Source organism: Lissotriton helveticus, chromosome 9, assembly GCF_964261635.1.
Source record: "Lissotriton helveticus chromosome 9, aLisHel1.1, whole genome shotgun sequence".
NCBI lineage: Eukaryota > Metazoa > Chordata > Amphibia > Caudata > Salamandridae > Lissotriton > Lissotriton helveticus.
Genome location: NC_136070.1, coordinates 549,471,742 through 549,497,839, shown reverse-complemented (window position 1 = coordinate 549,497,839; position 26,098 = coordinate 549,471,742). Strand labels below are relative to the sequence as shown.

At 46.8% G+C, this 26,098-nt stretch overlaps 1 protein-coding gene across 1 annotated transcript in view; it reads right to left on the bottom strand.

The window, feature by feature from the left end:
* Positions 1–11,940: 11,940 nt before the first annotated feature.
* LOC144783213 (phospholipase A and acyltransferase 2-like) overlaps positions 11,941–26,098 on the bottom strand; it is a 39,937-nt gene continuing 25,779 nt past the window's right edge. The window contains exons 3-4 of the mRNA XM_078662307.1: positions 22,259–22,527; positions 11,941–12,063 (exon numbers count right to left, since the gene is read on the bottom strand). Coding sequence (XP_078518433.1) covers positions 11,941–12,063; positions 22,259–22,527 — 392 coding nt within the window. The remainder of the gene's footprint in view (positions 12,064–22,258; positions 22,528–26,098) is intronic.

Below are 26,098 nucleotides of genomic sequence, written 5' to 3'. Positions count from 1 at the left end.
TCTGCCAAGACTTGAAAAAAAAAAAAGCAGTTGTTGAGCACATAGGAGCTCAGGCACCGTGTCCGAGAAAGTAGCGCATTATTAATCAGACGCTACAAAATGGCGGTCAGGAGCTGAGGGAAAATAATAATGCCTCGTGCAGTGTACCAAGCGGAGCAAAGGGGCATAAATCATAGAGGATTGGCAAAGTCCTGAGGCAGAAAGCGGTCAGGCGTGAGGAGGCACTCCGTCTCAGAGGAAGCTGCGCTTGGTGCCAGAAAAGTCAGATTACGGCCGCATATCAAAATGGCGGCCGCAAACACGGAGATACCGGAGCCACTTACTTCCGTGGAGTTCCCGGCTTCAAGGCACGTCGGGCTGTTGAAAACAGTTCAGTGGCGTCCCGCGATGTTCCGGAATCCAGGCATGCCCTCCTAACAGGAAAAAACAATGTTCCAGCGGTGCGTCTCCTGAAGCTTCCTCAGAGCTTCACTTGGGCGCCGCCATTACCGCTGGGCGCCAAGCCACGCCCCGTCAGTACACGTTCTGAGCATTAATTACAATGGTTTGGATAAATAGCTTATGGGAGTTATTAGGGATGTAATGTGCGGCAGAGTGCCTATCCACAAAAGGATCCAAGGGGTGATTGCAGTCGCCAGCAAGGACAAAGTTATCATCCATAAATCGGGTAATATGTTGGGAAAGCTCGGCCCAGAAGAGAGGCTCCCCCCCGGTTGGAGCATAAACATTAAGAAAAGAGATTGGGACACCCTGAAGAGATATCTTGGCATATGCCCATTTGCCGTTTGCATCCGATTCCTGGGAAATAAGCGTCAGGGGAAGTGACCTACAACATAAGATTGCCACACCATTACGCTTACCATCCCCATGTGAGTAAAACACCTCACCCACCCAACCTCTTTTGAGTTTGACAGATTCAATGTCCGAGAGGTGAGTTTCCTGTAAAAAGGCCACATCAACATTCAACTTGGCTAGATGGGACAAAATACGTTGACGCTTAATTGGAGAATTGATACCCTTAACATTCCATGAGATTACATTCAATGGCATTGCATGTTAGTGAAACAATGGTTATCAAGAAGACAAAACTGGAGGAAAATACCCATGAAAAAATAATGGAAGAACAAAAAATGAAAGTGCAACAGGAGCGAAGAAAAAGAAGAAGAAATAGGAAGTTTCAAGTGGAGAATGGGTGAGGGAGAGGAAAAGACGGAGAGAAAAAAGAGAAGAAGAAGAAACATTGGGATGAATGAAGCAAAGCTGTATGGTCGAGAAGGTATAGTGAGAAGGAAAGTGTTACCCATACAAAGAAGAGGAAGAAAAAATTCAAAAGGGAGAAACCTGAACAAGGAGAGGAACAAAAGGGAGAAACAAAAGGGGAACATACCTACAAAAGGAAAAGACGAGAAGGTGTTGAGGGGGGATGGAGCCACACGGGTAAGGCAACACACCCAAGGTCAGCCGAGCATGAAGCCAGGGAGACATCATCAGACGAGGGAGGGTTCCTGTGGAGGCGGGAGAGGAAGACGCGGGGTTAGATTACAGACGCAAGTCGTAGAAGAACATGAGCAACAAGCAACATCAATACAGTACAACTACAGGAGAATAACTATCGAAAAAGTACAACATTGTAACGAGGAAAAACATGACCAAGAGGCAGGAGCAATATGAAGAGAACACAGACTGCAGCTCATCCGGGGCCGGAAGAAGAAGGTCCAGAGGAATCCATAGCGGCAGTCTTATGTGCATTGATGAAACTCTGCAGTCAAATTGGGTCTTCGTAGGTAGTTGTCTTGTTATTGTATGTGACTTTGAAAAAACATGGATGATAAAGGCCATATCGAGCACCCATGGAGCGAAGATCCTCTCTCATGCCTAGGAAGGCCTTTCGGCGATTGGCAGTTGCTTTTGCATAGTCCTCAGCAAAGAACAAGGAGGAGCCAGACCATGTCAGTTTTGGAGAAGCCTTGGCAGCTGATAAAACTTTGAGGAGATCAGTATACTCCAAGAAGTAGAGAATGACACCCCTTGGGCATTGTGAAGAGGAGGCAGAGGCAGGCAGACGTCCTAGTCGGTGGGCACGTTGAATGTTGAGAACCGTACCATCTGGCAGACGGAGCAGTTTGGGAAGGAAGGACTTGAAGAAAGCAAGCGAGTCTGACCCCTCAAGACCCTCCGCCAAACCATAAATGCGGAGGTTGTTCCGCCTGTTCATATTTTCCAACTCCTCCACCTGCTTTTGGAGTGTGCACACCTGCGAATTGAGATGAGAAACCGTGGAGCAGGTTTCCTGAAGTGAAGCAACAGAATGTTCAACTGAGGAGACTCTTGTTTCAATTTGCGACCAGTTGACATAGAGGACTTGAAGTTTGGCGTTAGTTTCCTCCATAAAGGGACGTAAGGAGCTGATTTCCTCCAGAAAAGGGCGAAAAGATTGTATCTCCTCCAACAAGAGTTCCATTGAGACAGGTGCAGACTGTTTGAGTGGCGAGGGAGGGTCTTTCTTCAATCTTTTGACATTAGTTTTCCCCGGAGCAGGTTGAGAGGACTCCATGGTTGTGTCCGAGCCAGAAGTCGTGAGAGGATCTTTCAATTTAGAGAAGGCAGAGAATACTTTAGAATTTTTCACAAAGGCAACCTTTGTCGTTGAGGAAGGTAAGCGCGACATAGACTTGAGCCTCCCCATAAGAAGACAAACTAGAGAGTACAACAGTCATGCAGCGTGCGCTGTCTTGCAATAAGGCGAGAAATGTCACAGGGAAATGCGCATGAATTATAAGGAGGTTCTCTGAAGTAGAAAAGAAGCCACTATTTCCAGAAGTGGAGGTCACTCGTTAAGAGAACCAAACATATGGCGTAGTCAGGCAGCTAGCAGGAGGAGAGCTGGATCAAAAACATGAAAAATAGGACTGCAAGCAAAGGCAGATTAAGCTGTGGGAGATACATAACCAGCGATGAACAAAATTGAGAAGCTGAATAAAGCACATAGCCAGAGACTGATATATATGCTGTGCGTGAAGCAGTAGGAGCATATAGAGTCTTATCCATTATAAGCGCTTAAGATAAGGGCGTGCTCTCATGCCAAATGAGGGCGTGCTCTCATGCCAAATGACGAAGTTGTACTCACCACGTCAAGAGCAAGGTCATAGGTATTGCTGGGCGTTGACATAAGGAAGTAAGAAAACCAGAGGGCATCTCAGAGCTTGCGAATGTGACAGGCAGGCTATATTCAGCAGAAGGCAAGAATGACAGTTAGCCACATGCGGCAGTAGCCATGCAGACACCAAAAAGAAAGAACTAAATGGTGACGTATTATTGTGTGGAGAGAACAGGTTTTCCTTCCCCAAATCAGCAACAGGTGCATTCAGCGTTGGTCTGCCAAGACTTGAAAAAAAAAAAAAGCAGTTGTTGAGCACATAGGAGCTCAGGCACCGTGTCCGAGAAAGTAGCGCATTATTAATCAGACGCTACAAAATGGCGGTCAGGAGCTGAGGGAAAATAATAATGCCTCGTGCAGTGTACCAAGCGGAGCAAAGGGGCATAAATCATAGAGGATTGGCAAAGTCCTGAGGCAGAAAGCAGTCAGGCGTGAGGAGGCATTCCGTCTCAGAGGAAGCTGCGCTTGGTGCCAGAAAAGTCAGATTACGGCCACATATCAAAATGGCGGCCGCAAACACGGAGATACCGGAGCCACTTTCTTCCGTGGAGTTCCCGGCTTCAAGGCACGTCGGGCTGTTGAAAACAGTTCAGTGGCGTCCCGCGATGTTCCGGAATCCAGGCATGCCCTCCTAACAGGAAAAAACAATGTTCCAGCGGTGCGTCTCCTGAAGCTTCCTCAGAGCTTCACTTGGGCGCCGCCATTACCGCTGGGCGCCAAGCCACGCCCCGTCAGTACACGTTCTGAGCATTAATTACTGAGACTTACATTAGATAGCATTAACTTTTACAGGAGCATGCTAATAAGTTCAAATTTCTTCTAAAATGGAATTCTCTCATAATGTTGACTAATATGTGAGTGTGTTCTGCAAACAGTTACACTACACTCCTAAAGAGTACCACACGTAGGGTGTGAATTTTCCACTCTATCATGTGAAAAATGGAGTGGTTGCTTTGAAGCTGCTCTCTGTCACAGTGTAGATGGCAACCCGCCTGCACCTTTAAAAGAATTTAAAGATCCCCTTGCAGGCAGGTGCAATGAACGACTGCCCCCATCTCTAAGGGGATATCTTCGGGGGGGGGGGTCCATAGGATCCCTTTTCCCTCCTACAGAGGGTTGCCATCAGGGGGCGCCCTGATAGAGCGCCTCCTGACAGCTTCTTTGTCACTGTGCCTGCGTCTGTAATAAGGCGCAAGCAAAAGGCAAATGTATTCCCTCATTTGCATTGGGCCATGTCCCCATGCAAATGAGGGAATACCGGCTGATGATATTGCTTTTTGTGAGCCAGCACTATCGCTATCCCAAAAGGGGAAGCACAAGCGTCTGCGGCCTCTTCTGTAATACCAAAGTGCCCCTGGGATGTGCAAAGCGGGCGCAAACGCCCGTTGCGCCACCAGGGCACTTTGTAATATGGCCTCAGGAGTCTTACTCTCACCAATTGTGCATTGCATTATCATTTATTGTAAGACATTTGAGGGCCAAATCCTAAGTACATCAAAAAACAGAAAAGGTAATTCCGGGAAAGACTATCAAAAGCCTTTTCAAAATCATTGTGAATTACGGTTAATGGTCCTTGCTGCCTCTTGATGGTAATATTGGTATTATACCACCATCTAATGTTGTGCCATATGTTGCATGAAGATGCTTTGGTCAATAGGTAATACTTTTAGCTAGCTGTGTGAGTGGGGTTTTGGCTAAGATCTTATGATCATGAAAATCAGCCTATACGAGGCACAGAGATCAGCAGGCTTATCAGGTTTTCGGATAACCGTTATATGCGCCTCTTCAAGGTCTTTTGGGAAGTTACCCACATCTTAAGCATTAGAGTATAGATCAAGTAGTGGTTGAGCCAGTATATCTGACAGACCCTTAAAAAATTCTTTCAGAAGCCTGTTTGTACCCCAGTGATTTCCTTGTCAAAAGCTGCATCAGCAATCTCATCAGCAGTGCGTGGTTTATCTATCATGCTCCACTGGTGGTCTGTAAGGAGCAGATTATGGATATTAGTCAAACACTCAAGTAGGCCCTTAGGTGATGGAGACTGAGAATCAGCATAGAGCGACTTATATTATTATGAAAATGCATTGGCCAGATCATTAAGAGTGTTCAATATACTGCCATCTGCATCTCTAAAGTGTGTTTTTATACACACTCGCTTCCTCCCTGTGACTCAGCCTGGGCAATAGTTCACCAGTATATTGCCTTCTTCATATAAAAGGCTTTGGGAAGCCTGCAACATTTTTCTAGCTTGGCCTAATGTGTCTGTTGGTGTTCTAATGTGGTGTTCTGGGGTAATTGTGGATTTGCCTCAGAAGCACTATCCCTGAATTGTTGTTCTGTCACCTGTACTGCGTGTTTGAGATGGGTGGAACGCTGTTTCTGTTCATTTTTGTAAAGTGCAACTTTGAATATGACCCTACTCCTGGTGACCACCTAATTGTCTGCAGGGAAGTCCACCTAGTCCATGTTGATTTAGAAGTATTGTGTGGATTGTGGTCTCTGAGGGCATCTGGGAATACCTAATGAGTCAGCCACCACTAGCCAAACCTCCATAAGGGGCACGATCTCAGACAAGTGTGTCGACAATCTGGTGCAAAAAACACAGGAGGAATGAGAAATAGTGAATAACGGAGAAAAACCTGTGCACTCCTGAAAAAACTCTGTACCACCATGGCTCAGGGTAGTAATGTTGACCAATGTTGCATAATCTCATGGCTGCTGCAAAGGGTATGGATATGTGGACTGTAGGACTTCCACCGGGGGGAGGGTCCCGCTTAGTCCAAGTCAACAGTCATAAAACCAATGAAGTACGCACCAATCATCGTGAAGCCCGAGAGGGCATTTAGCACAATAGTGCTGAGATGGAACAGAATTGCCTGTGAGAGTGGAGGTGGTAAATACACAGAGGTAATTGTGATGGGTAAATCATATAAAAACCCAGGGGCAGAATTACGAGCCCCTTGTGCCTCATTTGCGCCGCCGTTGTGTCACTTCTGTGACGCAGCGGCGGCATAAACCATGCGCCACGTTGCGCCCTATTTACAACATGACGCATCTAGGGAGATGCGTCACGTTGTAAAGCCCTGCGCCACATGAAATCTGAGTCAGGTTTCATGTGGGCGTTCCGGCGCAGGGGGGGCGTTTCGTCACAGGAACGCCTCGGAAAAGTGCCTGAGTGTAATCTACAAGATTTTACTCAGTCACTTTTCCGACGACGCTGAGTCAAATCCTTGCGCCAGCTTGAAGCACCATTTTATATATAGGCACAGTTAGAACAATGCTGGAGTTGCGTCGTACCAGCAACACAACTCCAGCACTGTGCCAACCTTACGCCGGCAGATGTGACACACATCTGTTTATGATTGCGCCTTGATGTGCTGGCGCAAGGGTAAACTTGCATCACGCATCTTTCCTGGCGAATCCCTGCTGATTTGCAGGGATGCGCCAGGAATCGAAAATCTTCCCCCCAGTTATCAGAATGCAGGTCTGCCCATGTGCGATCTACCACCAGGAGTAATTGGCCACTAATAAGAATTGCCACACCTCTCTAGCTCCTGTGGAAACTGTTATGATCAGCTCTCGAGAAACCATATTGCTGCTAGCACTTGAAGTCCTTGCCCATAAAGTGGGTCTCTTAGAGTAAGAGAATTTCAGCTCTATTGTTCAGTGCTGGAACTAGTGGGTCAGACACTGTCGTTGCTTATTTTATACTTTTGTTTTATTTGAAAGCGTTTGCCCACCACATTGAGCCGGAGGCTTTAAAAAAAACATTAAATTAACTTTTAATATTTTAATTTGTGTTGCAAATGCTTGAAAAAATGCGCACCTGCCAAGGACAGACTTTGCCAATGCTTGTTGTTTGTGATCGCTGGCCTCGTCCCTTGCTTTGACTTTACTTTTAGAAAAGAAGGTCTACAAATGGCATGTCCCCGAAAGAAAAGTCACTGACAAGCCCCAGGCACTCTTTGGAGAAGAGCAGAGGCCGCACTTTTGGAAACCACAAATAGATCAGACGAGCTAGTTTGATTGTGATGTTCTTCAGCCCCAGAGAGTGAGCATTCCTTTTTCTTTTTTTTTTTTCTTTTCTTTTTTTTATTTCAAAGTATTTTTATTATTTTTTCACAAAACAAGTACATTCGCATTTTCGCTGAGGGTTTCCAGATAAACCTAGTTGGTATTACAGAAATTACATGATACTGTTTTGTACACGTCCAGCTGGTCCACCCTGTGTTGACTAGCTGGAAAAATTAGAGACAGTATAGCAAGAAGAGAGAAGAAAGGAGAGAAAGAGTAGAGGTAAGGTACAAGAAGTGTTCACTCGCTATGAGCCTAGTCTGGGGTTGTATCACTCTGTACCCCGCCCACCCCGTCCTAACCTGCCAGGTTATCGCTAGTAGTGTTTGCGATTGTGCTTCTTCATTAAAGAACAGCCCGCCCAGTGATGCTTGACCTGTTGAGATCTGATGTGGTTCAGGGGACAGGTGGAGCTAGGGAGAGATGCTAAAGCTCTGGATAGAGATGCTGGCAATGTGCAGTGATGCTCAAGCCGTGTAGTGACGCGACAGGGCAAATATGTTAGTTGTGGCCAACTGTGAACAGCTGTTGGGCTAGAATGAGCTGAGAGAGGATATGAGGCATATTTACTAAAATATGTGAGAGCGTGGCGTTATGCCAAATTTGGCAACGCCGCGCTCTGACATTTTTAAAACGCAGGGATGCGCCGTATTCATAAGAATACAGCGCTTCCCTGAGTTTCCGCTGGAGCTAAAAAAGCTGCCTAGTGCCAGCGCAGGCGCCCTGCCGCCATGTTGCAACGGTGCCTGAGCTGCAGGTGCGATTGTTTATGTGCAGGAAGGGACACCTTCCTGAAATTAAACAATCATTAAAGGTGATTCACTCTTTCTATGTGTGCTGCAGAAAGCAGGACACATAAAAAGAGCAAAATACGAGGAGAAATCAATAATTTCTCCTCGTATACCCATACTAAGACCAGGCATTCCCTGGTGTTAATTTTTGGCGCTGTCTCAGCCTTGTAAATCTGAGGCAGTGTTAAAAAGCAATGAGTGTTGCAATTGAATGCCCAAAGCAAAACCCATTGCACACCCCTTTGCCGCAGAGAACTGCTTCGGAAAGGGACATATTTACAAGGTAGCGTTAAGCCACGTTAAGTGGCTTAGCGCCATCTTGTTAATGTGTAAAATGGCGCTACGCCATCAGAATGTAAAAAAAAGTGACGCTCCAGTGGGCGAAAGGGGCTTGTAAATATGACCCTATATGTCTTTCAAGAAAGGTAAGCACTGGAAAGAATGTGGGATGTTGGGGCTATGGAGAGAAGGCACAAGTATGGTATAGACGTAGTTCTGAATTGGCAAGTTTTTCCCCCAATATGCAGGGGACGTGGAGAGAGTCTTGGATGGTGGAGAAATTCTAGGGCTCTGACTAGATGCTGGAGCAGAGACGGAAGCTGGATTATTGAGATGATGGTACTGTGGACAGACACTGTGGTTGTGGAAATTCTGGTTCTGGCATTGTGGAGAGATGCTAATGGTGTAGAGAGATGTTAGGATTCTGGAGAAATTCTGCGGTTGTGGAAAAGAGTTTTTGAGAGATTTGCGAAGGCACATTTGTGTAGGGTTGAAAGTGTAATGGGTTGTGAAAAAAACAAATGAGCGAGCTATGAGGGTGGTGTGGATAGATGAGTTCCTATGAAGAGTGGAGAGGGTGGCTATGAGATGATGAGCAGGTTCTGAAAAGATGGGGCAGCGCAGAAAATGCAGGAACTGTGTAGAGATGGAGAAGTGAAAATATGTGGCTTTGAAAGACATGTCAGTGAAAAGATACATGACCTCATTTAGGGTTTGGAGAGCGGGAAGGCTGCCATGTAGGAGTTGTCTTGCACCCCCGCACCGCCCACCAGCCCCACAGTTTTCTGTGCCATTTAGAGGTGAGTGATCAGCTGTGTTACTGTCCCTGGAACCTCATCTGTCTTCACCAATGATAATCACTGGCCCAGTGGTCTGTCTGCCACAGGATCAATAGGCCATAATGGTGGTAGGTCTGCCATATTGAGTGAGGAGCAATGGTCAGTGATTTGCCCTGCCCATGTCCACCACACAAGTCATGGTCGCCCTGAAAAATGTAGAATGACCACACAAGCAGGGAGAAAACTTCCCGCGCTCCTGGGGCATTTTCATTTCTCTAAACCAAAACGTTTGCCTAGTTGGTGCTTTAATCGCGACGCCTACACTGCTTTTGGGGAAAAGGAAGGGTGGGGGGCACCGAGCCGGTGGTTGTTCTCATTGCAGAGATACCTATCAGGCAGAGGGGGGTTTCTAAGAAAGCGACTGCCATCCCCCCAACCACACACAGCGTACCTGCAGACCCCCACCAAGGTCTAAATGACCCTACAGAGTCTATAGAAATATACAGGAGTGAAGAGATGGAGGGGCTGTGGAGAGATGGGACAGTAGGAATTGCAGAGGCATTGTTCTGTATGTGGGATACATGAATGAGGTTTTGTATTTTAGATTTTTTTTAAATAAATCTTTGAATAAAATCTGTGGTTTTCACAGATTTCAGTGTAAATAAAGTGTCCAAGACATTTTTAGGACAAACCTTAAACTTCTCGACTAGGATATTAATGGTACAGCAACCTCCTCGTGGCCTAAGGATCCCATTTTTACCTGATCCCGCCCCCATTCCGCCAACAGTGAACACGCCTTTCCCATATCAATCCTGTAGAGAGCAGGGTACATTGGCACCCCATTTATTAGATTATATGAGCTGTACAGGCCCTGGGGCTCAGATCATCATCAACAGACATACCTCCTTGAGCTCTGAGGCCCTCCCTGATCAACCCCACCCAGGCCTACCTCCATTTCTGGATACAGTCTCTCCCTGGACTGAACGAATGGGCTGAGAAGTGTCCATATGTTCTAAGCCCCATTCCTACCCTGCCAGGCCCAGACAAGAGGGCACCAGTCAATCTAAGTAGGTAATATGTGTTTTTTTCCAATACTGCACCTTCAGAAGATTATGCATGGACATTGCCTTGGGGGTCAACAGGTCAATCTATTGCCTGTTAGATGCAATATAAAAGGCAGTAGAGTGCACCTTTATTTCCAAGAGCATTAATCCGGGTTCAGTGGGCCTCATTGACCGCTGGCCCCCATGCCACTGCACCTGCTGCACCAATGGAAGCTACGTCCCAGCATTGGGGTTCAGACGGCCGGGAGATTGGGTGGGGACACCTGTGCCAAATCTGAGAATTAAACTTTTGATTAACAAAAGGTGCTCTCTGCTGAAGCAGCTGTTTTCTCAACTGAATGAGGAGCTGTTTACAAAGTGAAAAGACCTATATTCTATATATTAAAAGACGTTTTTCTCTCTGCACTGAAATTAGGTGCTTTAAGGTGTAAATAGAGGTCATCTCTGCAATGAAATAAGGTACACAATGTAATGTTTTTTTTCTGGGCCCAATTGCCTGGGTATAAGGATTTTTCTTACCATATTTCATGAGATTTCCAGATGTTAGCTATGCTCAGGAGTATAGCTGCCATTAGTGCAGAATGAATAGTTGTGTAAGTGGCCCATTGATCCCCAATTCTGTGTCCAAAAAGGAGTAAGGTGGCCCATTTTCATTACTTGCATTATGGCCCTACGCTACTAAACCCACCGTGGTGACCTAACGCCTGTGCGAGACATGTGCCTGCGCTAGGACATTGGCAGCTGCTATTTACAGCCGCACGAGGGGGAAGAGATGGAGGGAGTTGTAAATTAAAATAATAAATCATTAAAAAGAAACACTTACCGTCAGGCCGGCCGACTGCTGCCTCTCAGTCCGCTCACCGCCGCCACTCGCTCCTCGGAAGCAGGAAGCAGGAAGCACCCAGGCTACCGACTCCCCAAGCCAATCACAATGCTGTAAAGCAGCATTGTGATTGGTCGGAGCGCCATTGTTCGGCGCTCAGATGGGGAATGTGGGCCTGGGCATGCGCTGCACCAAGGCTGTAATTCAGTCTGGGTGCAGAACATGTAAAGTGCGCATGACTGTTACGGTCTGCCCGTGAGGGCCGGCCAAACAGTTATGCGTACTTTAGAGTGGAGCAACCAATCCTCCTCCTGGCCCCTGCTCGGGCAGTCCAGCACAGCACCAGGAAACGGAAAACTGAAATGAAAATAACGCTGGTTATTATAATTTTTGTTTTCATTCTTTTACACTGCATAAAGCAGTGGGGTGATGCTACTCCACCTTAGCGGAGGAGCCACCACTGCTTGAAACTGGTGGCCCTGTAGCTGGGTCAATACAGGTAGTGTTCGGAGGTATCTGTGAAATATCAGGGTAATGATTCTAGTGGCATAGTGGGGGCGGGGTACATTCAGCCAGACAAATGCCTCAAAGCGGAAGGGGGAAAATTGGCCGGCCAGAGTGTTACAATCGCTGCACTATATGAGTAGCATCAAGTGAGAAGCAGTCGCTTCCATTAACCCACTGAGGAATCCTATTTATACAAACATGTCTAGACATCTTCTGAGAGAATGAGTATGAGAATCAAACATCTGTGAGAACTTGCAGATCTGATGGCTCACAGTATAAAATGCTGAGTATTTTTAAACATAATCGAAAGACTACGACAACATGTTTGCAGAAGTAATCCCAAGGAAATATTTTATTACAGTGTTACTGAGAAATGCAGGCGCCATTGGGTGTCAAGTAACGTCAGAAGCCAGCTGCTCACTTCTTCACCGCCTATTGTTGACTCCACTTCCTGGTTCTTCCGCCGCTAACGCTGATGACGTTCAAATATCAGAGCCATGGCCGCACTCAGGGCGGAGAGCCAGACTGTCCCCACAGCCGCAAAGCCGAAGACCAGGGTCCACAGCAGAGTTGCTCTGGCTTTGTACCACTGAAAGAGATGAGACCATGAGGGAGCACCATGAGGGGGAAGCATAGACTCTGAGATCTCCAGTGCATATTTAGGGGGCAGAGAGACATGAGGGAGGTTCAATGAGCCTTGTAAAGTCATTTAAATAAAAAACACAAAGAGATCTGACAGAGATTGAATGACATTTTCCAATATGGAGTGGAGATGAGTTTCAAAACGTTGGGGCATATTATCAAGAACGGCGTTAAAAATTATCGCTGGTTTAGCTAAAACTGCGATATTGGGCTTGATAATATGCCCTTGAGAATTCCAATAAGAAGTCCATGTTCTGGTGTGAACAAGGGCTTCTATTGGAATTCTCCAGGGCATATTATTAAGCCATTATCGCCGCTTTAGCGGACGTTTTCTACCGCTAAACCGTAGATAATTTTAATGCCGTCCTCGATAATATGCCCCCTTATCTCAACTCTCCTGGAAAGCAGTTTGTGTTCCACGTCAACCAAATCTATTTCCTCTAGCTCCTTCCAGCCTTACGATCTCTTTCCAGAAACACAAACTTTGTATACCCCCTCTCCTTCCATCCATATGACCTTTGTACACCCCTCTCCTTCCACCCATATGACATTTGTACACCCCGTCTCCTCCCATCCATATGACTTTTGTACACGTCGCTCGTTCTAGCCGTACAACCTTGGTACACCCTATCTCCTTCCACCCATATTTGATTCAAAAAGCTTTATTCAACACAAAGGCATAGAAGAATAAATGTCATACATATAGGTTCTTAAAATGAATAAAACATTACAGAGGAATCTCAAGCCATTCGCAACACCCTTATCCAATTCCATCAACAATATAGAGTGAATAAATACAACATTAATCAATAAAAGAGGTCACAGTCTTCCTTTCTTGAGTGCTTGTATATAACCTAATACTGATGCACACCAAAATGCAGACTCTACCAGTTGGAGACAGAGCAAACAGATAGAAAAAGAACGAGATCCAAAAGTTAATGGACATAAAAATACGCCCTTGGTCTAGAATAAAAACTACAAAAAAACATAAAAAGGGCCAGGGTTTGCTTAGAAAACCCATCACAAGGATAGGGAGGCAAAAAAGAGAACCACAAATCCTGTTTAGGGTGGGCTACCAGTAAATACAAAGTACGCAATGTAAAATGGGTCAAGTCATAAAATTTGTATAAATCTGCTTTCCAAATTTGTAATCCAGGTAAGGTCATGTTCCTCGCCCTCAGTCTGCTTTAGATCTAAATAACGGGTGACTGAGGTCAGAAACTTCTGTACCCAACTACTCTTTCCATCCATATGACTTTTGTACACCCCCTTTCTTTCTAGCCAAACGTCCTTTAGACACACCACTCTCCTCCCACCCATCCAGCCTTTGAACAGCCTTTCTCCTAGTTATTCAACATTTGGACATACCCTCGCCTTCCACCCATACAGACTTTTTACACTACTTCTCTTTCCAATCATACAACCTTTCTACATTTTATCTCCTTCTAGCCATAGTGTTTAATTTGAGTCAATGCCTGCTGGTGAGGCCCACGGGCACTCATTTTTGGGGACACCACTTATTTTCTCTCATCAGACTTTGGCCCAGAGTACAAGAGACAAAAAACAATGGATACATAAAGAGGAAGAGAAAGATGGAAAAAACAGTGACAAAGAAAAAAATAGAGATGAAAAATAATGTGAAGGACTGTGATAAATGGGCACCAAGTTTCTGGTGGAGAATTAAAGAGGCATGAGGTGAAATCAAGACTACTCAGCCTTGGTATTCCGCATTGAGACCTTCCATAGTACCATCGGCCTTATGGACAAAACATTGGCCCTTGGCACTTATTCTTTTAGAAATTAAGCATTGCATCCATACAATCTTTGGAAAAACGCCCTCTGTTTTCAGCTGTGCATCCTTTGTACACCCCCTTCATCCATACAACCTTTGTCAACCCCCTCTCCTTCGGGCCAAATGACCTTTGTACCCCCCTTCGTCTAGCTGTACAACCTTTGTATACCCATTTCCCTTCAAGCCGTACAACCTCCTTGTCGCACCCTGACACCTCATTCTTTCTAAATAGGAATTCCAGGCAAAGGCAAGACTCCTATGGGTCAACAGGGGACTCAGGAGGGGATTGACCGCATACCTACTGAATGTACTTGCCGCATCACTAGTCAATGCTTTACCACCCTAGAATAGGTGTTGGTCATTTCTGGGTAATGGACCACCAGAGAGGAAACATGGCCCGACCGTAGTGATGAGAGAGTTCAGGACACAATCACGCTGCACGAACACAATGCAGCAAGATACCATGCTGCTCTGTGCTGCATGAAAGGGAATACAGCCAGGTTCTGAAACTGGGATGGTGCAATGAGCTAAAAAACGGTGTTGGATCTAGCCCTGATCTCTTGACTGGGTGAGAGTATTCTGCTTAATTCAGAGACTCTGTCCATCACCACCCCTTGTTGTAAATATTTTTGTCCACCCTAAGCGTAGAAGGGTATACTCAGATGTGAGCCCCTTGCTCATTGCACCATCAGGATTCAAGCAAGCCGGGCCGAAGACGGCTGAAATGCCAGAAACCGGTCCCCGGAAGCTTGTTTCCTTCCCAGTGTAAGAATTGGCTTTTGTAGTCTGGTCTGCCCTGTTCCCATGATGCACTGGGCCAGGGACAGACTAATTTGCATACAGCCAGGTTCTGAAACTGGGATGGTGCAATGAGCTAAAAAACGGTGTTGGATCTAGCCCTGATCTCTTGACTGGGTGAGAGTATTCTGCTTAATTCAGAGACTCTGTCCATCACCACCCCTTGTTGTAAATATGCATGAAAGGGAAAGGGCAGGAATGCGACATGCAGGAAGAGACACCTTCCTGCACAAAACAATCCTTTGAGACGTGTGTCCTCTTTCTGTGTGTGCTGCAATTAAGATATTTCTCCCTGTTATGCCACCCCTGGGAAGGCATAGCATTTTGACGCATTCCCAGGTCAACCACTGAGGGCAAATCTGGGAATGTGCCAAAATCCATGGATGGATGCGTGGGAACACTCACGCTCCATCCATGGAACACCTCCCTGGGGAGAGTAACGCAAGGCGGCGACTTGTATCACTCCAGATTTACCAAGCATTGGTGTACCACTCAAGGTGACCTTGAGTGAGTTGCTAAATCTCATCTAGGTTTTGCATTGCCCTTGTATTACCTTGCGTGGGTAAAGGGACACACGAAATTTTGATAAATAGTCCCCATAGTATTTATGTGAGCATCTGCATTTTTCCTGGCTATTCTGGAAAGAGATAAGTTACGCTGCTCATGTCTTACTATGAGAGAGAAATTGTATGTAACCCTCAAAACACAGCACCCAGCCTTCTGTTCACATGTTGTCATTGCACCAGAGTGAGACATACATAAGCTTTTCTTCACCTGATAACCAGGCAGAGGCACTTAGGGCCATCTTTGTCATTTTTCATGCAACACAATGCAGCAAGACACCTTGCTGGCCTGCACGAAAGGAAGAGGGAATGAATGAGCAATGTCAAACAAGATATGGCACATTCCTGCTCTCTCCTTGCACTGGTGAGGCTTTTGGCTGCCTAGAGCCGATGCAAGAAGGTGTCTGTGTTGGAGGCAGGATTGTTTTTGTGCAAGAAGGGACACCATCCTGCACAAAAACAATCCTTTGAGGCTGTTTCCGCTTTCTACTTGTGCTGCAGCAAGAAGCATACATAGAGGAAAAAAACAAGGAAAAATAAAAATATTTCTCCTCGTTATTTCATCCCTGGGAAGGCCTAGCATTTTAATGCATTCCTAGGTCTACCACTTATTGTAAATCTGGGAATGTGCCAGAATTAATGGGTGGGTGTGTGAGAGTACCCACGCTCCACCCACAGAATGCCTCCCTGAGGCAGAGTAACTCATGGCAGTGATTTACACTCCTAGTATTACTCTAGATTTAACAAACACTGCAGTGTTACGCAAGGTGGTCTTGCGTGGCTCGGTAAAACCCTTCTAGGTTTTGCGTCACCCTTGTGTTACCTTGCGTGGCACAAGGGTGATGCAAAACTTTGATAAATATATCCCATGGTATCTCCAGGGGTGTAAGGCAAAATGCAATGCCCCCTCTGCCGAATGTGATGAGGGGTCCCTGAGTCTCCCATGTTGTACAAAGCTTCAAAGGCCTTGGGCTGAATGGGGCCCCCAGAAGCATGGAGACTCCTCGGCTTCATGGGGGCTACAGGAGCCTGGTTCACCCCGTTGAGTATGTCACTGAATAGTATTGAAGTTTTATTTCCTGCAATACATTTAGCTCATGCAGAAAGACTCCAGGCCCACCCATTTGCAGAAGGCTGTAAAGGTCATACTGCCCAGATGTGCTGCTGAAACTGGAGTGGGTGAAAGTTAGTGGCCCATAATGTTAGGAGATCTGGACTTCTCAAGAAGTGCACTACATGATTATGTGATATGTGGCACAGGAAGGAAGCCATGGTACAGACACGAGTGGGAGAGTTGGCAGACTCAGAGCAGCAGGAAGATGCACAGAAGTTACAAATTCAGGGCTGGCACTGAAGGTAGTGGAGATGCATGGAGGCTGGTAGTGGATACATTGTGGGATATAGGGAGGCTGGGAATGGGAAATGATTGATGTGGAAGGTGTTGCTGTATGGAGGCTGGTAGTGGGTACAATGTGTGATATAGGGAGGCTGGGAACGGGGGATGATAGCTGTGGAAGGTGTTGATGTTTGGAGGCTGGTAGTGGGAGGAGTCAGTGAAGCTGGCATATGGAGAATGATGCCTGGTGAGGTGGAGATGCACAGTGGTTGGTTAAGAGGCCTAGATTGGAATCGTGGATACAGGTAATGGAGGCCTACTACTTGGAGGTGGGGAAAGCATGGGCTTCCATAGTGGTAATTCGAGCTAGTAGGTTGTGACTTACAGAGTCTGGTAATAAAGAACTGGTAAATAGAGGACTGATAATGGGGGAACCAGTTTATATATTTAAGCTAGCAGTGGGGGCAAGTACTAGAAATATGAAATGTGGATGGATGCCGGTAATCAGAGAACGGAAAATGTTGGTAGGCAGGGGCCCGTGACTGGCTTTGGGGGATGTATTCTAGTGATGGTGGGCAGTACATGAAGGAGGGAAATAGGGATTTTGGTACTGGTGTTGAATAACAGGTTTAAGAAAGCTCGCCCTCAACTAATTCTCTCTCCCTATTTTTTCTCTCGCTCTCTCTCTCTCTTCAACTTCCACCGGTCACTTGTCCTTTATCTCACTCTGGCTCCCATCTGTCCATCCTCCTCATCCACGTTGTAATCTCCTCCTTCCCACACCCTTCTCTCTGTAATTTCATGTTGCCCTATATTAGTTTTTATAAAACTTGACCCTTGTAGTTTTTTTTTATCCTTGTTCACAGTTTCCTAGTAGCTATAATGAGTGGAGAAGTGTGGCTCACTGGTTAGAGGAGGCAGACCTGGAAGCAGACATCAGCCCGGGACCAGGGTTCAATTCCCGGCTCGGCGGGGTCTTGAGTCCTAAAATGTCCATGGACTCGACAATTCTCGCTCCGGTGCCTACTCGATTCACGGGTTCACACTCTGCAACTCTGGGCAATAGCTTGCTTAATCTCCACAACGGCCCCTCGCGGCGGGATGCCTGGCTTTCACCTTGCGGATACCCTGCCGGGGTTATCTCACAGGGGAATACCAGGACGGGTTCTCTAAGCAAGCGCTTAGAAACCGCTTGGTGATTTGCGCTATATAAATTCCTGTACATTCCTGTACATATAATGTGGTCCTTCTGGATGCCTAAATGTACTACAAAACTACAAACGCCAGAAGGTACAGAAGACACCAGACAAGATCATCTACCTACAGCACACTTGAGTCAACATCTGAAACTATATCCATCCTTCTGAAGACCTGGATTTTTGAGTAGTCCCACTAGGCCATAGATTTTGCTAGGCTCATACCTGCTCAGTGCCAGGATATCCTCCCGGGTTATAGTGCAGTCTACAAATCTGCTTAACATAGAATCCTTCCTCTCTCTCTTTTGTTCAATTTCTTCAATATGCCCTCTTTGTTCTTTAGTGCTTGCCTTCTACATCCTTCACAGTCTTTATTTCCATTTCACCTACCCTGTTCTCTGTACCGCCTTTGTCTCCAAGGTTGACCACCTCCCTCCAGAGCTCATCACCAGTAGGTGACAAGTTAGTTTAAATTTGCACTTGTGAACCCTGTTGTAGGAAGATCCATCATCTGATTTGAGTAAGGAACACACTATACATGGGTGTATATCTACACTTGCAAAGGATGACTAGCAAAAAAGTGAACGTTACACCTCGGTACAGTAGTAAATATACATGTGAGAAAATAGACATGTGTGTATTTACCTTTTTGAATAGGCTCCTTACTGTCAGCCCAGAGTTAGTACTGACCTGCAGGATTCATGTTGGTCCGAAAGGTCTGAGCATCAGTTCATTTCCCCACTTCCATCAGATTTAAGGAGACTCAAGAGCAGTGGCAGCGGAGGAGCGTCGCCCCACTGCTCATTGATAAAATGATAATAACAAGAAGTTATTATAATTTTATTTTCCTTTGCGATTCCGGGTGGGGTGGGGCTGGCTCCCTGCGGAGGGAGCAGGAGTGGCTTTCACTTCCTGCCTACATGTGCATGATGCTTTGACCGACCCTCTAGGGCTGGCCAAACAGTCATGCGTAGTTGGCATGTTCTCATGTGTTGCACAGCCCCATGGAGAACCTGCCTAGCCTCCCCAGGCACTGCCTGAGCAACCAAACAGGCCGCTCAGACCAATCACGGTGCTGCTCCTGTAGCGTTATGATTAGCTGGCAGAGTTGGAAGCCTGGATGCTTCTGGTGCAGGCTGTAGGCAGCAGTCGGGAACAAGACAAGAAGACGGAGGTTAGGCGTACGGCAGATGTGGCGGCAAAGCAGGTCAGTTTATTTTTATTTTTTTTCACCCCGATCCCCCCGCCCCACCACCCCCTTTCAGAGGCAGCCTCCACTGTTCAAGAGAAGTAGAGGAAGCGGGGGATATCTGGCTGTCATCCAACATTGGAGAACACCCTTCAGATCTCTGGAGACCCATAAGATTTGCACATGGCTGGGTCTAATCTGTGGTGGCATGGCAGGAATAAGAACAGTGTTGAAATGGCACCCTAAGCTAATGCCAGAAGTTAGACGTATTACAAGCATTCCTTCCATCAACTTGTGTGTGTTTGACCCAAAAGATGTAGCAGGTGAACAACTGCCCAAGCATTGCTTCACAGATCTTTTCATGACTTTGTATGCTAGTGGAGAGAATTAGCCAGGGTTCAAATATAGGTTTTTCGATGATGGGTGCATTTCAGTATAGGGTTGCTTTCTATGAGGTGCTAAAAATGACATCATAGACAACAAGAGCAAAAATTCTGAAACTATTACATCTCTTACAATCCTGATGTTGAAAACTCCCTGTTCTAGAAAGAACACTGTAACAGGGGCGTCCGGCACGGCTCGCGGGTGGGATGGTCACAGGGGGTGGGGGACAGGAACGCGGGCTGCTTTAAAAAACAAAAACTTACCTTGCTGCTGGGTCCCGCGTCCTTTCTTCTGCTCGCCTGTGCCCAAACCCTGTCGGAACAGGAAGCAGGTACCCAGGCTCCCACCCCTAAGCCAATCACAATGTTCTTATGGAGCATTGTGATTGGTTTGAGTGCTGTGACACAGGGCTTAGCCAGGGGCTGGAGGGGTGGGCATGTTCTCCATGCAGGGTGTAATGTAGCCTGCATGGAGAACAGGGGAATGCGCATAACTGCTTTGAGTGGCCCAAGAGGGGCGACCAAACAGTCATTGCACACAGCAGTGTTCTACCACTCCTTCCCTGCAGCTCCGCCCTGCCCCCTCAGGCACTGCCGCAGCAGGAGAAAAAAATTAAATGATAATAACATTCCATTATTATCATTTTATTTTTTTCCTTCCTTTGTTGCTCCTGGCAGTGGGGCGACGCTCTCCGCCTTAGCGGAGGAGCCGCCACTGCACTGTAGTGTAAAACTCCTGACTATTGACAACTATTATATGCAATACTTTATGTTGTACCGTCAATCCAAACGGATGAGCGATACCGGAGGTCAGCTGTGCAGGCCAAGAGTAGTCACAGGGAGATGCTCTCAATCTCCTTTTCCCCCCCTCCACCCTCATCAGACCATGCAGCGCTCCCACACCTCCCTCGAAGTACTCCTAAATAATACTAACATACCTGGCTCCTATCCACTTTGCCCACCTATCACTGACATGCCCTCTCTCTCTTTCGCCATCCTCCGCCTTTTTTATTCTAGTTTATTTAAATGACTAACTCACACCTTGCTATCCTCTCCAGTAACCCAATCTCTCAAAAAGCTGAAACGATCCAGCATTCTCTGGCCTCCCACACCTCCCTCAGTGGCATACTAGGGCCCTTAGCTCACCCAGAGTGGTATCTCTGGGGAAGATAAAGCTCTGTGCTACTCAAGTTGTGCTGTTTCTGGGCTTATAATACTTGGATCCTCGAACTCCATTAAGGTCCCAGAGATACTAGATCCAGAGCCATCAGCGTAGCTGCGGTACCTGCAGGTAGCTGTTGTGCCTCGCCGCCCTCTGGCATATTTCAGCCTGGGGTGAGCAGAAGTTCTCCCAGCTGAAGAAAAAGTATACCTTGCTTTCCACTGCCCCACTTCCACCCAACCACAGGCAAGAGAACACGCTTTCAGAGAATTTACCTCATGACACAAGCATGTTCCTGGATTCGGCCTGTTGTGTCTCCCACAGGGGGGGAATCATGCAGAAATGGACTCTGTGCTACTGGGTCCACCTGTTATTCCCCATTCCAGGGAAACAACGTATTAGCCCTATTAACTCATGGGGAGATACCAGCTAGAATCATTATTTCCAGATGCAGTATGTTCCCACGAAATTAATGGGAAACTCGGAATAAGGGTCTAGGTGCTTTTGCACGGGTTCTGTGGAAGCCACTGTCAGCACAGAGGTAGGCGTTCTGGCTGTGGCTTTCAGAGAGTCACTCACAGCACAAATTGAAATTCCCTGACTGTTGTGGATGTTCATAGAGATCCACAGCAGACAGGTGAAGTGGCAGTTGGGGGAACCAGGTAGTAACCCATAATCTCTCACTTTCCATGGGAACCATTATTATTACTTAATGGCGCAGTGCTACGTTGCAGGCAATTTAGCAGGGCAGTGTCATTTTAAAAACGCAGATATATGCCGTATTGCCAAGTATACAGGGCAGTGAGGGCACCCCTGTATTCTCCCTTGCACCGGCACTAAAAAAGTTGCCTAGCACCAGCGCAGAAACCCTTGCATCATGTTGCAAGGGTCCCTGCGTTGCAAGGATAATTGTGTTTGTGCAGGAAGGGACACCTTCATGCACAAAAACAATCATTAATGGCGTTTGCTCCTACTATGTGGGCTGCAGAATGCAGCACACATAAAAAGATCAAATAAAGAGGCAAAATAAAAGTATTTCTCCTCGTTGCACCACTCTAACACCTCCTTTTCAAAGGTGTTTTTGGTACTGCCTCAGATTTACAGATCCTTGTAAATCTAGTGCAGTGTCAAAAAGCAATGGGTGTTGCATGGCTACGCTCGCAGCAACACCCATTGCATGCTCCTTTGCCGTAGAAAACTGCAGAGAGGAGGCCCATGTTTACAAGGCAGCATTGAGCCTTGCAAAGTGGCTTTGCGTCGCCTTGTAAATAAGCAGCAGGGCACCGGGGCCGCTGGAACGTCGGAAAAAGTGACGCTCCGATGGCACAATGTCCTTGTAAATATGCCACCAGGTTTTTCACTGCTCTCACATAACATCAGCGGACAACTCATTTTAAAATCCAATGTCCTGGGCAAGAATTATCCTATTTATCAAAAGAGGGGGACTCTAGGAGCTATTCAAAAGGTCCGGTGACCCGTGCTCCCGAAGTTAAACTTAAACCAAAAGGGAGTCACCGTTCCTAAATCGAGAGAGAAAGAAGGGAGGTAAGAGGTACTCTCATCCTGGATAAGAATTATACACTTAAATAGCTCTCATAGGAAATCTGGAACAGGAGACCCAAAGCCACATTGTCACCATACATGACATGAACAATCTCCAGGTCTCTTGTTTAGTTGACATGGTGACAGATGTATATAGAAAATATGAGGAGAGGATATGTACCTGCCCACTGATGCTCACACCATATCTCAGCCTCGTCACAAAATGTTCGCAGTTGTCGCTGGTCAAGCCATACATCATGACCTGGCCCACAAGTTCTTCAGCCCTCTTTAAGATGATATCGCTGGGCAGAGGGTGGTGGTCCTCGTCATACTTGTTGTGGATGGTGTACTTGCAGGCTCCGGCCACGACTCGAAGGCGCTGTCGCTTCACCACAGCCCTGTCGCTCACCGCGGATAGGATACTGGACGAGCCGGCCCTAGCATATTCACCTGCAGAGATTGAGAGCATGACATAAAAATCCTTTTTAGTGTATGAAGAAAGGATCTTCTGTGGCACCTATATTTACACAAATGTGTATGATATGCTCATGGACAAACCCATCAGGAAGAGCCTATGTCAAATAAAAGCACAGACCTGTAATGAAAATGAGTGACGTACCAAGGGTTGGACTAGAACAAGTCTGTACCTCCTCACCTCACCGGTTGTATGACATTACCACACTGTGGTACCCCCAACACTACAGAGGGGTAGGTGGTGGGCACTATACACGCATGCAACACACAGCAGCTATGCAGGGCAGAAGAGGCCCATCAGTTTGAGCGGAACACTCCAGAGAGCAGCCACACAGATACTCGGTCCGTGCCATCAGCCACGTGTGCTGACGTCACCATTTATTAAATACTCTCTGGTCCGAGCCCGGTGTTCTAAGGAGCGCTGTACCCCCATCGAGCTCTGTACCCCCTACGTCACGGGGGTGCAGATTTCGATAGGTTCGGCCTATCTGCCGCTGTTTCCCCATCGAGCTTTGTACCCCCCCTACACACACCATAGTGGCTGCCCGCCCACCCACCCAACAAACGGGAGGAGCCCCTTCTTCGCTCGCGGCGGCGGGGGAGGCGCGTGAGGCCCCGCACAGTAGCCCTTCACCGTCCTCAGAAGTGTGGGGAGGCGAGTAGTGTGCCGCCCGGGTGGGGGCCCCCATCCTCAGCACTGTCTCAGAGCCGAGGGGGTACCCCACATAGATCCTTTAAGGGTGGGGGAGGACCGGGCTGAGTACCTCCCCATCCTCCGCCCTGGCAGGGGTGTACTGTAGACCCCCATCCTCGGACATGTGTGGGGGCACCCCCAGAGTAGCCTTTCACCGTCCGTCAGAGGTGGTGTGAGGGACCGGGCAGGGGTGCACAGCAGGGAGGGTGCACGGTAGCGCACCCCACCCTTCCTCGGGCGTGTGTGCGGGTGCCCCCACAGTATCCTGTGGGAGTGCTGGGGTTCCCTCCCATGGGCTCCGCGTCCTGCAGCACTCTCTCCTGCGGGCGCCCTATCTCGCCTCTGCAGAACAGCAGCACAGCAGCAGCACCCGCAGCGCACAATGCCAGGGCATGTTTTGAATAGAGCATGCGCAAATGCGAAACTTTAGGGGGTACACGGAATGATGGTGGGCGTGGTGCCACGTCATGTGCCGTAATGTGCGCATGCGCACCATTCTTGCGCATGCGCAAAACGGGGAGGGGGACAGAGCTCGATGGGGTACAGAGCTCGATAGTACACCGGCCCAGGGAGGTGCATGCAAACATTGTATCGTAGCAGCCTGGTGGCTCACCACACACACGTGGTTTTACCAACCTCATCTTTACCACACATATTAAACCACGCACACCATTGCAACGCTTGTACATCCATTAGCACTAAAAGCACATTAACCACGCAAACAAGCACGCCCACTTTCACCACACATAACCTTTCTCGTTCTTGTTATATAATGTAAAGAAAATCTACTTACCTTTATGTAGCATTCTCTGTTCCGATCGCCCGTCCTGCTTCAAAGTGCTCTATTTTTTGTGAAAAGAGACGCTCAAGCCCCTACGTCCTCAAATTTTTAGTGAAATTGAAAATAGACTATTGAAGTCACACAGAGGTAGGAAGAGTCAAGACATATCTGCACCTGGAGTTTATTTAAACCGCAATGGTAATGGCATTTTTTTCTGCTGGTCCTCTTTTTATTTTTCATTGCTGTGTATTACATCTTTATTAAATATGGTGTGCGCTGGGGAACCTAAGACTGTAAAAGTAGAACGTATTTTACATAATTTGAAAACCAAATAAAGAATATGAAAACATTAGGAAATTTTAGGGAATTACAAGCCAAATTCACATAAAAACGCACCAAAACACATCCAGACTAAGCCAAGTCCAATACGGACTAAACAAGCCCATGCCCTGAGCCCTAAAACACAGGAACCATACACCAATTCTAAGCCTTAAAAACTTGCCACACAAGTTGTAACACTGCCACCTACTGATCAATTGAGTGATAACATCTTGCGTTCTAAAGTCTTTTCGTAGTAAAAAATATGCGGTAAATATCATCCGAAATAAAAACTTCGGAGTAAAGGTTCTTTCCCCACCTCACCTCGCCATGCTATCCTTCCAGAGTGGGGAATTCCCCAGACTGACTCCTCCCCATCAGAGCAGAATAATCCTTATGAGGATTTGCCAATTTCTCCACAAATCAGATTATTTGACCAACACCCAAATCTAAAACGATCTATCTTGTGGTAAATGCCACTGGCTACTATGGGCTATAAATACTACTCCTTTTTACTGTTTCTATCGATTGTAAAGGAAAAGGGGAATTAGGGAAGCTGGAAATGCTACCATAAAGTTTCTGTTCAATTGAGTCACTGTGAGGAATGGTTAGGAAAACCCAGTGCTTGGTGTGGTGTGAATTAGGTTTGATTGTTGGCTTTTCTCCTTTTATTTGTGATAGGTGATTTTATGACCTTGACTAATAATAATTGCCATACAGTAAAGCAGATATTAAAGAGAATGAGAGGTACACTGAGGAGCACATCTAAAAAAAGGCTGTGCTATTTCAGAAATAAAAATCACCGGTACAACCTACTGAGCAATCATTGAGGAAGGACCAAAACCAAGAAAGGGCAGAACCAACAACTGCAGCCAGATATGCTGGTTGGTCACAAAGGCCCAGATTTACAGAGCCCTAGTGTTGCCATTGTGTCACGCAAGATGGCGCAAGGCAACTCAACGGTTTCAGTGCGATTTACTATGCCACGGAGACCCACCTTGCGTGGCAAAGTCAATGTGGGGTAACGCAAGTCAGCGCAAGTCACTGCCTTACATTACTTTGCACTGGGAAGGCGTCCCATGGGTCGAGCGTGGGTGTTCCAGGAACCCACCCATTAATTAATGTGCATTCCCAGATTAACTAACACCAGTAAACCTAGGAATGCATCAAAATACTATGCTTTTCTAGGTGAGGAATAACAAGGAGAAATGTGTATATCTCTATCTGTTTTTTCCTCTTTCTAAATGTGCTGAATTCTGCAGCACACATAGAAAAAGGAAAAAGCCTCAGAGGATTGTTTTTGTGCCAGAAGGTGCCCCTTCCTGCCCAAAAACAATCCTGGCGGTAACACAAGCACCCTCGCACCATGGTGCAAGGGTGCCTGGGTTGGTTCTAGGCTGTACTCAGTGCACTAGAGCTAGGAGAGAGCAGAAATGCACTATATCTTAGTGACATGGTGCATTCCTGTCCTCTTCCTGTCATGCAAAGAAGCCAAGCAAGTTGTCTTGCTGCATTGTGTTGCGTTGCATGACTTTTTAGTAAATCTCCCTCAAAGTATCTAATGATGAAAAATGCTGATGGTAGTGGAGCGATCCCAAGACATTAAGCTGCTCTCCTGTCTTAAATATTTATCTCACATATATTCATTAGATGGGGGACCACTGAACGTTTGGGGACCCCCTGAGAAGTTGGGGGCCTTCATGTATTGCAGGCTACAGGGGTCAGTGTTACAGACCAGTAATGCATCAGTGCAT